The 15,451-nt window shown below is 36.8% G+C and overlaps 1 protein-coding gene across 1 annotated transcript in view; it reads right to left on the reverse strand.

Annotated features, from left to right (window-relative positions):
* ZNF385D (zinc finger protein 385D) overlaps positions 1–15,451 on the reverse strand; it is a 953,368-nt gene that overhangs the window by 131,138 nt on the left and 806,779 nt on the right. Inside the window, exon 4 of the mRNA XM_060100174.1 lies at positions 14,545–14,655. Coding sequence (XP_059956157.1) covers positions 14,545–14,655 — 111 coding nt within the window. The remainder of the gene's footprint in view (positions 1–14,544; positions 14,656–15,451) is intronic.

Here is a 15,451-nt window from a genome sequence, read left to right on the forward strand (position 1 = left end):
CTGACACTACATGGTCCAACCCTGCCTCATTCACCTGGTTCCGATAAAAATTTATTTATGAAAACAGGCTGCCAGCCCATGGGCCGCAGTGTGCCATTTTGGACTCTTTCATACTGCATTTATTATTTGTCCTGATGACTGAGTTTTTCTCCCTCACTTAAATTCTGCTTGTGACTCAGGTGCTTCACCCTAGACCTGGCCCTTCAAAGGAGGCCCGCATGGCTGCAGAGGATGAAGTGGAAGGAGGTGAGGCCAGGAGGGCAGCTGGAGGCCACATTTCAGAGGCTGTGCAGCCAGTCTAAGGATTCTGCCTTTCAATCTAAATGAAATGCGCCACCCCTGGAGAGTTTTTAACAGAAAAGCCACCTGATCTCAACTTGCCTTTTAAAAATGATGAGTAAAAGGAGTAGAAGCAGGGAGAATGATTAAGAGGATGTTTATAATATTACAGATGTGAGATGAGAGATGATGGTGAGTAGGACCAGAGTGGTAGCAGGAAGGCGGTGAAAAGCAACTGGTTTCTGGATATATTTTGTTTGTTTGTTTGTTTGTTTGTTTTAGTTGAAGTGTAGTTGATTTACAATGTTGTGTTAGTGTGTGAAACTTCAGGTATACAGCAAAGTGATTCAATTACACACACATATACATGTATATATATACACAGACACACACACACAAACACACACATATATATATATATATATATATATATATATATATATATATATATATATATATATATGTCTCAAGATAATGAGTAGATTTCCCTGTGCTCTACAGGAGGTCCTTGTTGGTTATCTATTTTATATATAGTAGTGTATATCTGTTAATCCCAAACTCCTAATTTATCCCTCCCCCCTTTCCATTTTGGTAACCAGAAGTTTGTTTTCTATGTTTGTGGGTCTATTTCTGTTTTGTACATAAGTTCACTTGTGCCATTTTTTAAAAAATTTCACATATAAGTAATATCCTATGTTATTTGTCTTTGTCTGACTTACTTCACTTAGTGTGATCATCTCTAGGTCCATCCGTGTTACTGCAAATGGCATGATTTCCTTCTTTTTTATGGCTGGATATATTCTGGAAGTAGGCCTAACATGTTGTGTGTAGTATTGGACATAGAGTGTGAGACAGGAAGAATGGATGATCCCAATATTTTCATCAGATGAACGAGAAAGATGGAATTGCCATTATCAGAGAAATGCTGTCTGGGGAGCAGGTTTGGACAAGTGAACCATGGTCTTTAGTTTCTTTTTTTTTAAATTAATGAATTAATTATTTTTGGCTGCATTGGGTCTTCAATGCTGCACACGGGCTTTCTCTAGTTGTGGCGAGTGGGGACTACTCTTCGTTGTTGTACGTGGGCTTCTCATTGCAGTGGCTTCTTTTGTTGCAGATCACGGGCTCTAGGTGTGCGGGCTCAGTAGTTGTGGCTCATGGGCTCAGTAGTTGTGGTTTGCAGGCTCTAGAGCACATGCTCAGTAGTTGTGGCTCACGGGCTTCAGTAGTTGTGGCTCGCAGGCTCTAGAGCACAAGCTCAGTAGTTGTGATGTGCAGGCTTCAGTAGTTGTGGCATGTGGGCTCAGTCATTGTGGCTTGCGGGCTCTAGAGTGCAGGCTCAGTAGTTGTGGCACACGGGCTTAGTTGCTCCGCAGCATGTGGGATCTTCCCGGACCAGGGCTCGAACCTGTGTCCCCTGCATTGGCAGGTGGATTCTTAGCCTCTGCACCACCAGGGAAGCCCCTGGCCTTTAGTTTTGAACATTTTAGATTGCGTTATCTATTTGCTCATCAAGTGACCACAATGAGTGGTCATTTGATATGGGAGTTGATATGGGAGTATGAAGTGGAGGAAGAGATTTCAGCTGGAGATATAAATATGGACATCACCTTAAAATCTACATAGACAACTTACTCTCCTCCTTCACCTCCAGATACTGAAGCCATTGTTCTGTGAACTAGAATTGAGAAAGCTTCTGTAGAGGATACATGTCTTCATGAGGTATGACTTCATTAACTTTCATTCTTTTGAGGTTTTCCAGTGGCTTAGGAATTTATTTAAAAACAGAAGAAACTGGATTCTCTACACGAAAGACCTATGGTCAAATATGTCTCCATGGAGTTTTAATTCTTAGCATTTTCTCAATTTAAAGATTGGCAACATGTTTCAAGTTAGAGGAAATGACAGGGTCAAAATGTTAGTAACAGGATCCCACCAAAATGTGTCACTTCCCAAAATCTGCATCACATTTTCTACCAACAGGTAAAGCCCTAACAGAAGTACAGTGTAAGTATACATCTCCACAGGGGAAAAACTAGAGAGAGAGAGAGAGAGAGAGAGAGAGAGAGAAACTTTTCCCTGAATTATTTATCTAAAATAAAGATCAGTCATTTCAAATCAGTCTGCAATAAATGGTAATACATTTTCTAGACAATCTGAGTGTTTTATGAGTATACAAACTTGGCCACTTATGTTGGGTTGATTTGCAAAGTTAGGCATTAGGTCATATACTGTGGCTACTGTTTAAAAGTATAAAAATCATATGGCTGGCTAAGATGACAAGTTTCTTGTGGCAAACTATTTGACTAGACTCTCTGGGCCAAGAAGAGATGAACTATAGTATTTTGACTCTTCATTAAAATATCCAGTCTGCTGACTGCCAATAAGGAGAAGCAAGAGTGGGTGCACTAAAATATTATGTTAATTGTTAAACCTGCATAATGACAAAGCACCCCTTGACAAAACTGATTGAATCCCATCCTGGGAAGATTTGAGACCACAGATATAGCAGAGAACCAGTTTGAGCTTTCAGCTCAGATTTTCAAAACCAAATCCCATTCAGTGTTGTGTGGTTTCTATGTTTCTACATGGGTTGCTGTCTCATTAATTGATGCCATTTGCTCTTGTTTTGTTTCATAGATTAAAGTAAGAACCAATAATGTCTAAATGCCGGCACCAAATGAAAACAGCAGTCTCTCTTTGTTGTCTTATTTCACTCAGAAATAGAAATTTATAATATTGTAATAATCTATAATGGAATAGAATGTAAAAAAGATATATATATATATATGTGTGTGTGTGTGTGTGTGTGTGTAACTGAATCACTTTGCTGTATACCTGAAACTAACACAACAATGTAAATCAACTATATTTCAATAAAAATTTAAAAGAAAACCAAAAAAATGATTACCAACAAAAAATAAAATAATACATTAAAAAATAGAAATATATCATTATCCTAGGAAGTCCAGCCATAGAAGAAATTTGAGTTTTTGCTAATTCAACCTTTTGATAAAGAGGCATGATTTCTAATTAAATCCATATTATTATTCCATATCCTTTTCAGTTTTCTTTATAATTGTGTACTCTAAAACTTAAATATCATTTATGCTTTTCTAAATTACTGTTCTGGATTTTATAAAATAATAAAAATACAACAAAATACAAGAAATAGAAAGAGTGTCTGTGGAATACACAAAGGATATATTAAGTGTTTATTTAATCAGATATTTATTTTCAATACTTTATGAAATCAATAAATATTTTACCATGGAAACATTGCTCTAGTACTACTCTGAAAATGCTACTGTTTTAAGAAATATGAGTTGGATTAGAGAAATAAAAATTCCTTTTACTGCATATAACAAATATTACAATAGAGAACAGACTTGTGGTTGCCAAGAGGGAGAGGGGTTGAGGAGGGATGGTCTGGTAATTAGGACTAGCAGATGCAATTGATTTCATACAGAATGGATAAACAACAAGGTCCTACTGTACAGCACAGGGAACTATATTCCATATCCTGAGATAAACCATAATGGAAAAGAATATTAAAACACACACACACACACACACACACACACACACACACACACACACACACATATATATATATATATATATATATATATATATACATGAATAACTGAAGCACTTTGCTGTAACCACAAACTAACAGAACATTGTAAATCAACTATACTTTACTAAAAGAATATATATTACAGACACAGCTAAGAGTAATGGTGACTGAGCAACTGATTTAAAAACATTTACTCCTCAATGCTTTTTAAACCATGAAGATAGCTAGTTAGTGTTACTTAAAATAAATTGAAAATTAAAGATAAATATTCTCGAGCCCAAGCCAAAACATAAAACAAAAACTCTAACTTAGGAAACCATTGCAAATCAACAAAATTAGACTTGCAAAGATTCTAGTAAAACATGTGCTAAACTATTTTTTTACAGCAGCACTGAATATTCATTGAATTATCATTCATATGATTTTAATTTCTCCCAAAACTGCATTAAGAATGGGAAAATGTTAATAGGAAAATATGGAAACAATAGATCACAAACTACTCTTTGGAATGAAGAAGGCAAAAGCACGATACTAGGAACAATATAGTAAAAATTATCAACCAGACTTTGAGCACTGTTTTGGGAGCATCTTTTATATGATGGAGCAGATTGAGTCAAAGATAGGCATGACAACTCAATGAGACCCAAATGTAAACGATAAAACCATGGACAAAAGCCTTGAAGGAAAACACTTTTCCCTTGGAGGGATGATTTGTACTGACCTCCAGGTGTAATATTATGTGCACTGATGAGCTGATCAACAGAACAGAACTTCTAGCCAGCTGTAATCAAGAGTGATTGATGGCTGGGACAAAAAAGTTGATTACCATGACAAGTTTTCTGATGCAGAGAAAATAAGCCTCTGCTTGGGAAATGGATAAAACCTGCTCAGAGACTACCTCCTGAAACCTTATTATATAGGAATCTAAGAGAAGGCTTAAAGTTGTATGAACGGACCTGATATCCCAATAAACCTGATAAGAATAAATTTGCCATGCATCCATCTTCAGATACTTCTAGGTATAGAATTTAAAAGTACATGTAGGCCCAATAAAAAGTAAACCACATACTCTCAGTGTTATGTGTGTGATTCTTTATCTCTCCACCTCTCAAAGTATGCCTGTGAATCACACGTGGACACAGAAAATTAAACTTTCACAGCCCTCCACGTCTCCCTCCGCACAAAGAATGGGTTCCCCAAAGGACTGCAACCTTTACCACTTTCAGGTTCAATTTACATCAAAACATAGATTTGGAGGGAGACAATGGATCCCACAGGCAGTGTTTTGCATTGAAAATGATGTTTGGCAGGCTTGAAAATGGTGAACTGGGCCAGGATGCAGGGTATAAGTACAGTGTTCTAAAATAGTACAGTAGCTAGATGATGCAGAGATCCATAGACTATGAATAAATGTACCCATCTTTTCAAGTTCTGGTTTTAACGTCATACTCTAGTAATGCAACCCAAATGTAGTGTGCAATTTATAGCATGCCTGGTACAATGTCATTCTCCTTAAATCCATGATAAAACCAAACAGCCACTCCTCAACGAGTCATCCTAAGAAACGTAGTGGGAAGAAGGTAAAATGAATGGGTAAGTTCATTTCACTTATAGAGAGATCTGTGGTCATGGGGATACTCGAGAAAGTATATTTCATCACAATTACTCTAGCTAATTAATACAGAGAATAGGACTCAGCAGAAGAGATAACAACAAATAACAACTGTAAAAGGAAAGAAAAGATATAAAGACCGTAAAACCCAAAATGACTTAAGAACAAAGTCTAGGAATTACCTTTCTCTCCAATTCCTTTGCCCCTGTGTCCCTCTACTGTCCTAAATTTCCAGGGCTATGGTGAAACTGGTGATTTATGAAATGCTGAAATAAATTATAGTGAAATGTAATAAAAAGGGCAAGGGGCCTGATAAACAGTGACTACAATGAATGGAAAAGGATGAGCAAATTTGATTTTTGAGATTTTCTATTAGTGGTGATGATTAATGCAGTTGCTACTTTTAGTTTCTATAAGCTCATTAGTGCCTATTAATACTTTGAGAAATGTATATGGTTGTAGAAAGAGATACAAAACAACTGATGACATTTATATGAGATATGTACATCAAGCGATTTATGGACAACTGGGCTACATCAAGGATTTTATTCCATGACTAATAAAGACTTCATCAGTCACAAAGTAATGAAGTGGCTGGTGTGCTCCAAAATCTTCAGGGTATAATCAGAATGTTAAAATGGGGGAATTTGGACTGTACTGATTTTTTTGCAAATAACTTGAAATTCAGAGGTTGCTACAAGGCAAGCTTTCCAAATCACAAGAACCAGCTTCTAGGCTGTGCTCAAATCTAATTCCACTTATTCATTTCCTCTTCATCATGTGAATTTCCATTTCTCAGGTTTTAGGGAAGTAGTTGCTTAGGATGCGAATCCTGCTTTGTAGAGGAATCAGGCACTGAAGAAAAGGTAACCTAAATTTCCATTTTTTTCAAAATGTAGAAGTTATTCTAAATGCTCTTAATGAAGCTGCAACTTAGACCATCTTAGAAAATCCCGTTTCTACCTTCATTTTCTTGTTAAGGTGATTAAAAAAATGTTTCTGGTCTTAAGCACTTCATCCATTTATTTATTGAGTGATACCTAAGACTTGTAGAGCTTTCCTAACATTAATAGATTTCTTGTCTCATCTTTGGGGACACGTGGACAATTTTAGTTGATTTAATTGGAATCTTACCTCTTGCTCACCACCCTCCCCATCACATTCTGTCCTTTGATGTTTTGTGCATGCTTAACCCTCTTCTCAAACTCTGCATTCAATAGGTGGCATCTGATGAAACAGACTCAGCGGAGATTATCTATTGCCCCCCTGCCCCTCTCCCTTCAAAACTTACTACAATAGTGCTGCCTTTGAGGCATTCTCAATTTTGAAATACATTTCTAGGTTCTAGCCGTCTATACTACTGGCAATCTAGCCAGGAGTTTACTACTGGTATCAACCTTAACTTCTACATTGTGTGTAGAACTTAAGTGACCAGTTGTCCAGCTGAAAACTGTCAGCTGATACCAATGCAAGTCTCGAAATTAATTTCCCTTAGGGAAGGTCACGTGATACGTTAAGTAAAAACACTAAGTTGAGACTTAGGAGCCTGGTTTTCAGTCCTCTTATCTGTTTCAACAGCTTAGAGACCTTGAAAAAGTCAACTCAATATTCTGGCCTTTGGTTTTTCCAACTGTACAATCTATAAAATGGACAGAATGATTTCTTACACTTCTCTAAGTCCTAACTTACAACAATTCTCTGAGGGGCTCACAGTATTCCATAGAAATACAAGTATCTCTTTGATTATTGGAGGTTATTGTACACATCTACTTGTCATAGCTAAAATCAACTTTCTCTTTCTATACTTTCAAAGTCAAATTTTCCATGTCTAGGAGCATCTGATAGAAAAGTGAATTTTATTAATTTGTTTTTCCTTGTTTATCAAGAAAAGAAGTCCAGAGAAATATGGGCCCTTTTATAATGATTTCTCTTTTTTCTCAGTCCCATACGCTTCATTCCATCCACAGATGAAACTCTGGAATATCAAAGTCAATTCAGAGTCCTGAAATGACCCAATATTGAAGTTTTATTTTTAAAAGCCTGCCAAAGAAACACACTGCTTAAATAGATTCCTGTGCTCTTGACTGGCTCATTTCCTCCTGAAATCTCGAACAGCCAGACTCAATATCTCTTGTTTGGTCTTTCTGTTCAAGTTTTGCTTTCTGAGAATTTCTGACAGAGCCTCGGGCTCTATTCAAGAAGTAGAAGCCAGTGAAACTGACAGATGAAATGGCCCAAACGCATACTCAGAAGATGTGCTCCAGACCCAGCTCTTCACACAGGGACGACCTGGCAGCCCAACTCAAGCTCATCAGGTCCCAGATATATCTCCTCTGACAGGGAAGCTGAATGGCCCTGTCCTAGAACTGTTTTTGAAGAAGAAAAAGCACCCAGTGGGAAAGCCATCATGCTCAGGCCAACACTCTAAATAGCTCTGTGAGTCCTGGAGACACGGAAGGGACACACTCTTATGAAAGAGCCATTTCAGAGCTGCCTGAAAATTTAATTTATAACTGGGTTTCTCTGAAGTTCCTTTGGGACTTAGCAGCAGCAGCAATAGACTTAAAGAGGTTGAGAGTTTTTAATAAATGCAGCTTTGCCAGGGACAAGTGGTTCCTGCCGTTTTTAAAAGGTAAAAAGTAAAGATTTACCAGGAGTGGGCACCTCAGATCTTAACTCAAAGATACACTAAGATGCACAAAGATGCTTTCAACTTATAGATCCCTATAAGTAGTTTTTAGTTAAAGAGAGATATATTCAAGCTTCTGTATTTCTTAAGAAGTAGTTTAACATTTGAAGAATGAAACAATTGGAACTTCATTTTTAGCCAACAAAGTAAAAATGACCTTTCTGTTTCATTCACTATAGAATTTATAATCCAATTGTTTACATGTTGTAGTTTATAATCCTTACAACGTGGCTGTAAGGAATGGCTAGTCATTTTAAATGAGATGATTGTGGAACTTGTAAGTTCAATGAAGAGCCCAAGAACACACAGCCAATTAAGAGAAGACAAATCTAGATGACAGGATGTCAAATTCCTGATTGGATGTTTTTCCTACCATTGCACTCAGCTTCTCTGGATGCTGTTTTCAGGTTTGGGGTTTGATGTGTATCCCCCATGCATAGATCTGTATTAACCTTTCTCCTAGGATATGGAATAAAATGCTAAAATCTGAATGAGACAAAAATAATATCTATGAACTTTCCTGGGCGTGTCTCAGACTGAAGACACTGCCAGAAAGAGACAAGAAATACTTAGAAAAGTGCAACTGAGATCTTCAAAATATAATTTTTAATTTGGGATAAAACATGCAGTTTGAAAACCATAATAGGATAGTAGATGCAACCATCCTTTTTCCTTTAAAAAACTTAAGCATGCTCATGAAGGAAATTTGGAGAATAAAGTAGGAAGTAAAAGAATAGTTCTTCAACTCCAATACAACCACCATTAGTTTTTTTTTTTTCTCTCCATCTAGGCAGCATTTCCTTTAAATATCAGCCTCCACAAATAATATCGATTTAAATATTTTAAAAATGTGTCTTAAGATATGATGTTAACAAAAGTATAACTATCTAAGTTTGGTCATTTTGTAGGAAGAAATATTCCTATTAACATCTTCATCATTATATTGTCATGTTTGGTAATGGAAGTTTTGACAGAGATATTAATTAAATTCAGATTTATTGTTTCGTTTCACTACATATCTGGTTTCTAAAGTACAGAACAATAATGATTTCTATTTTATAATACCATTGGAAAATGTAAATATCAATTATACTGGTGATGATCCCAAGGATTCCCTTTGGAGGGGTCTGAGATCTGTAATTAATGTTATCTTCTTTCTCTCTTTTGGTTGTTTTATAAATTTACTTATTTTATTTATTTATTTTTGTCTATGTTGGGTCTTCGTTGCTCCGTGAGGGTTTTCTCTAGTTGCGGCGAGCAGGGGTTACTCTTCATTGTGGTGCGCGGGCTTCTCATGGCAGTGGCTTCTCTTGTTGTGGAGCGTAGGCTCTAGGTGTGTGGACTTCAATAGTTGTGACACGTGCACTCAGTAGTTATGCCTTGCGGGCTATAGAGCGCAGGCTCAGTAGCTGTGGCGCATGGGCTTAGTTGCTCCGCGACATGTGGAATCTTCCCAGAACAGGGCTCGAACCCGTGTCCCATGCATTGGCAGGTGGATTCTTAACCACTGCACCACCAGGGAAGCCCTAATGTCATCTTCTAATGAAGATGCTTTTCCTCTGGTTCATAACAGTCCCCTGAAGTAATTAATGCTTGGCCATCCTGAGTCATAAAGGATTTGTTGTTACTGTATTATAGTTCAGTAGTTTGCATTTATATTTAAAGTTTCACCATGTTTATGACTGAACTGTGTGAGTGAACAGGATTGGTGCCGTTTGGGAGGACTTGTCAGTCATTGTGGCGGAACCTAGCCCTCAGTGAGGGTGACCTCCACAGCAGCTCTGACTGCCCTGGGTTAGTTCCATGGAGGAAGGAGCCCTCAGGCTTTTTCTTTGGGACAGCTGGACTGGGCAGGAAACACACAGGATGCCACCTATGCCATTGTTGTAGCAGCTGCTGGATCTCTGGATGGACTTGCTGCCCTAGCTGGAAGCAGAAACAGCCTGGAAATGGACACCGACCCTGTGTGGCTAGCCTCTGACTAGGTGGCCTGGTATAAGCCTCCTACACTCTCTCTACACTTCAGTTTCCACTGTGAAATTAGCAAAAGTTTCCTTCCATTTATAACATATCATGAAATGTCCTTTTGGGGATATTAACCAGAGTGATGATCAGATACCACAATTTTATGATCCCTCCGTTTTGGGGCCTGAGATCTTATTTCCCATTCTATAAACAGTCATTGAGTAATTAATCATTTTCTACCTCACTTAATAATTTTACATATGTTCTGGCCTTGCTGTAAGTTGTCTTTCAAAGGCACACTTACTAACTGGTCCAGGCCAATGGTAATTTATGCTGATTTTAAGATGCTGATAAAATAATTGGACAAATTACAACCTTTCATTCTTTAATTGGAAGCTTTCTGCATAACCTCATGTGTGTTTCACATAAATGTCAAAAAGAATTTTTTTTTCCAAAGAAAATGCCTTCACCAGGAGAAGGCAATCTGATTTAAAGTGCATACAATATAATGTGCCACTTAGAAAGATATCTGCAGGGCTAAAAATGGAAAAAGTACTGTACAGGAAACAGGTATGGCATAACAACAAACTACAGACTTTATAATACGAAGGGTTAAAAAAATAAAAACTTAGAGGGAAAGGAAATTGAATTTTCATGATGCAGACATGAAAAGAACTAGAAGCTATTATTTTCATTGGAAGGGGAAGAAGCTTTGAAATGTAAAAAGGTTCACAAGGCAAAAATACTTTCCTATGTGATAGAGGATTCAACCAAGCGTACAAGTGAATTACAGTGTTACTTTTCCAGATTCTAGATTTAAGAATGGAAATAGCAAGATAAATTCCAGATTTACCTGGAAAGAGCAAACAGGCAGTTGTATTGGGATTTAAAGCTTTTTGGGAATAAAATGCTCGATATCTATATCTATACATCTATATAAATATATATATATGTATATATACACATACATATGTATGTATTTTCTTTTTTATATATGAATGAATGAATGATAAATCCAATTGATCTTGGCATTCAGTACTAAATATTTCATGAAATTAGTATTTATAGATATGACCAGTCAATAAATAAACAAATCTTATATTTTCAGCACATTAGTTCCCCTTTATTGACATAATAATGTTATGGAGATATTTAAAGTCTCTAAAGGAGCTTCTACTCCTGTATTTCAATTTTGCAATAATTATATTTTGTTTGTAAATCACAGTTAATATGTCACTATGTCATTTATAAACTCAATAACATTGGGTCTTCCTATTAAAAAAAACTGCAATTTAAAAAACTTGCACTGCATAGTGAATTTATATTCAAGGTTCAAGGCAAGGAAAAACGTAAGGACACTGAATTCATGTGTCCAGTTTATACAGACCAAAGATTTGGACTGGGTAATTATCTGATAAATTCAGGTGGTCATGAGATTCAGTTCAAATGTAAGTCAAACATCCACATGAGTATCTATGGTAGGCAGGATAATGATGTTTAAGTCCTAGTCCTTGGAAATGATGGATATGTTACATTACGTGGCGTGACAAAGGAGATTAAATTAGCAGATGAAAGTAGGTTGCTAAACAGCTAAATTTAAAATAGAAAATTTATTCTGGATTATCCAGGTGGGTCCATGGTGATCACAAAGGTCCTTCAATGTGGAAGAGGGAGGCAAAAGAGAGAGAGTAATTCCACATGAAAAGAACTCAACTGGCCTTGTTGCCTTGAGGATGGGAGGGGGTCACAAACCAAGAGGGCAGCTTCTAGAAGCTAGAAAAGAAAGGCAAGGGGACTTCCCTGGTGGTCCATTGGAAGACTCCACACTCCCAATGCAGGGGGTCCGGGTTTGATCCCTGGTCAGGGAACTAAGATTCTGCATGCCACAACTAAAGATCCTGTGTGCCGCAACTAAGACCCAGCACAGCCAAATAAATAAATAAATAATTTTTTTTTTTTTAAAAAAGGAAAGACAAGGAACTGAAATTTCCCCCAGAGTCCCTGAAGGAGAATCACCCTGCTAACACCTTGCTTTCAGCCATGTGAGACCCATTTCTGACTTCTCACCTCCAGAACTATAAACTAATAGAGCTGTGTTGTCTTAAACCACAAAATTTGTGGTGATCTGTTACAGCAACAATAAAAGTTTAACACAGTAACCATCTAATGAGTGGTCAAGCCTGAAATTGTTTAATTATGGCCAAGACTGATTCTTGTCCATCTTCCAAATACCTTGGCCATTTTCCTTTTAGAGAAACCTGAGAAAGTTGTAAGAAAGAGAAGCAATTTCCCTAATAAATACATATTGATTCCTATATCACTTTGAAAATTCATTAGCAAATGAATACGAATACATTTTTATTCTCTTACTAAGAAGTAAAATAATATTACATTTTAGAAAAGAAATATGCAAATCTTTATTTTACATTGTTTTCTTTATGTTAATAATCATATATGGAAACAGTGTGTTTCCTAAAGCATACCTGACAGTATTTCTAAACTTTTTAAATATGACTTTGATATCCATCTACAGGATTAGTAGAAACACCTGCCAAAAGAAAAGACCAATTGTGTCTTGAAGTGGTGAGTTACCCATCACTGGGGATAATCAACCCAAAGACCTAGTCTAGATATAGCATATTGTTTTCTTACATTTAGTGGGAGAGTGGGTTCAACGAGCTTGAAGTCTCTTTCTGGCTTCCAGTTTACAGGAAGTTTTCTTAATATAGAGAAAAACATTAGCAGTGAAATTGTTGGCAGAAGGGTTGATATTTGAAACAGCCCCTATTAGATGTAAGGAGTGGGAAACAGGGCTCCTCAGAGACTTTTGCAACACTATCTGATCAGTACCAAAGTGAAATATCAATACGATTTAAGAAGAAAAGGAATAAATAAGGACACACTTAACAATTATGGAATTATATGATTGTTTGCTGAGTATTTCAAAATGATCAAAATTGCAACTGTTGAGTTCAGAACTCTTATTTGCAAGTCAGGAAAACTGTTGTGTTTTGTTTTTTTTTTTTACACCAGATGGAAGAGGTTATTATATAACATTCATCACTTGAAATGTTTTTTAATAAATTAAACTATAGTAATTTTCTTAAAATTCAAATTGAATCAAGGTGCTCAGTATTCAAAAACAAACAACAAAACAAAACAAAAAAAACCCAAAAGACCACCCTTCAAATAAAATGCTGTATGTTCAGTGTATTCTTTTTACAGCAGCAAATGCCATTCAGGTGCTATGCAAACAATCTATTCCTCTTCTTAAGCCAACAGAAGGAATGTTCTAAAATTACCTGATGATTATACTAGTAGGTATGATTTCATAAGACAGTAGCAATCCTTATACAAATGAAATGCTCTCACGGAAGGAAAAAGCCACTTTATTTATGCCACATCTATTTCCCGTGCCTGATTATCTCATATGAAACCCTTATCATCAGATCAGCTAAGGGACACACTTGCCTAGGGTGATTAAATACTGGAAGGCCTAACATTCTCCAGAATCCAGAGCTGTTTGGTCATCTCCATACAGCATATCCATTTAGGGCAAGATCATGGCACCCTGGAAAGGCCACTTTGATAGAAGGGGTCCTCTGTTTACCAAGAGTGCCAACAAGATGTTCAATTTTTATTCCTTCCTTAACAACGTTCCTTTTCTTTTCTGTATCTCAGGACCGACTCCATTCCAAAGTAGGTTGGGGATGGGAGGCAGTAATTTTTCATATTGACCACAAGCAAAATTAGCTTCTGTGATGAATCCAGAGTCCACACTGTCCCTTAGAAAAGGTATAAAAGATGAGGATCCCTCTCTGTGAATAACTTGCAAAGTGTCAGGTCTACACTGTCTTGCTCCTGTCATGTTCTCCACTTAACTTTTAGTCATGAGGGGCTGGGGTCCTTTGAGGTCTTCAGAACCCCCTGTTAAAATGCTAATACTTCTAGGTCAGTGACTGGAGGTCTCTAACACAAATACAATTAAAGACACCAGAGATCTGCAATTGGGGACCATCAGGGCAGGAGAAGAGAATTGACAAAGCCAAAATCTTGGCTTTGAAATATAATCTGGGACCTACCTTATTTCAGAGGTGTGATTTACTGAAAGCCTCGTTAGTCCTAAATTTTTACTACTCCCCAAAAGGCAAAGTGTGTTATCTAAATTTAGCATTCCCAAGAGACTAAAAAATACCATTAAAGTGTGAGTATACCAGTTTGTTTAGGTGTGAATTTTTTGTAGAATACAATGAAACATAATATAATAAAGTCCAAAATTAAAGCTCATAAGGAGTTAAAATGTTATCTTTGAATCTTGACATGCACAGTTATTGGAGAAAAATGTTTAAGAAATCTCTTCTGCAAGATTAGAACAGCAGAATACATTTTTTTTCAGTGAATACTAAATGATAAACTTACCTCAGAATTAAATCTCAACTGACAAATGTTGCATGATATGATTTGCTTTCTTCGATGAGGAAGAGGAACCCCGAAAGTATGATTTATTACAGCTTTCTGAATCGGGTCCATCTGTAATGAGACAAAAAATACAACAAATAGAAATAAAGCTTGTCAGTTCTATTGGAATGTTGCCTATTTCATTAAAGAACCAATCTGTACAGCTTCAATCTACTGCTTACATTATAAAGAACATTTTTATTCTAAGAAATGGCATTTCTACTTTCTTGAAAAATAGACAACGATGAGCCCGAAGCACAGTATGATAAGGAAATGATAAATGTATCCATTAGAGTCTGCATGCTAAACGTTTTTCTCATTTAGGATCAACAATTGTCTCAGTTTGATAATCCTCAAATATAATTAAAGGCTTATCAAAACTCAAGTTATTGTGAATGCCAGAAACCTTACACAGAAGTTAGTCTATGCCATTGCCCCAAAGGGACTTCAAAATAGACTTAGTCAGACGAGCAGCTATGAAAATAACTTAAGCCCCATTATGGATAATTAACCTTATGCTATGTTTGGTATCTTTCTGCCTTAAGAGTGTAGTATAGATTTCCCGTGCTATCTGAAAGTAGAAGCCACTACCTTAGGACACATCTTGCTAACGGCTGCACAATGTAAATCTAGATAAAGCACAGATTCGCACAGACACAGTTCAAAGCCATGGTGGCTGGAGGCTGAGATGCTGAGTGTAGTTGCCTGGGGATCGGATGGAGCTTAGAGACGCCAGCCTTGCTGCTCAGGGTTCATGCTGCCTCTGTAAGAGCTGCTGCAAAACAAAGGCTGAACATCACTTTTGCTGTTTGCCTTTCTGTGTAAAAATGAAAATCCTCTTTGGATTTCCTTTGGTTAGCAGAAACAG

The sequence above is a fragment of the Mesoplodon densirostris genome, chromosome 5 (genome assembly GCF_025265405.1).
Source record: "Mesoplodon densirostris isolate mMesDen1 chromosome 5, mMesDen1 primary haplotype, whole genome shotgun sequence".
NCBI classification, from domain to species: Eukaryota; Metazoa; Chordata; class Mammalia; order Artiodactyla; family Ziphiidae; genus Mesoplodon; species Mesoplodon densirostris.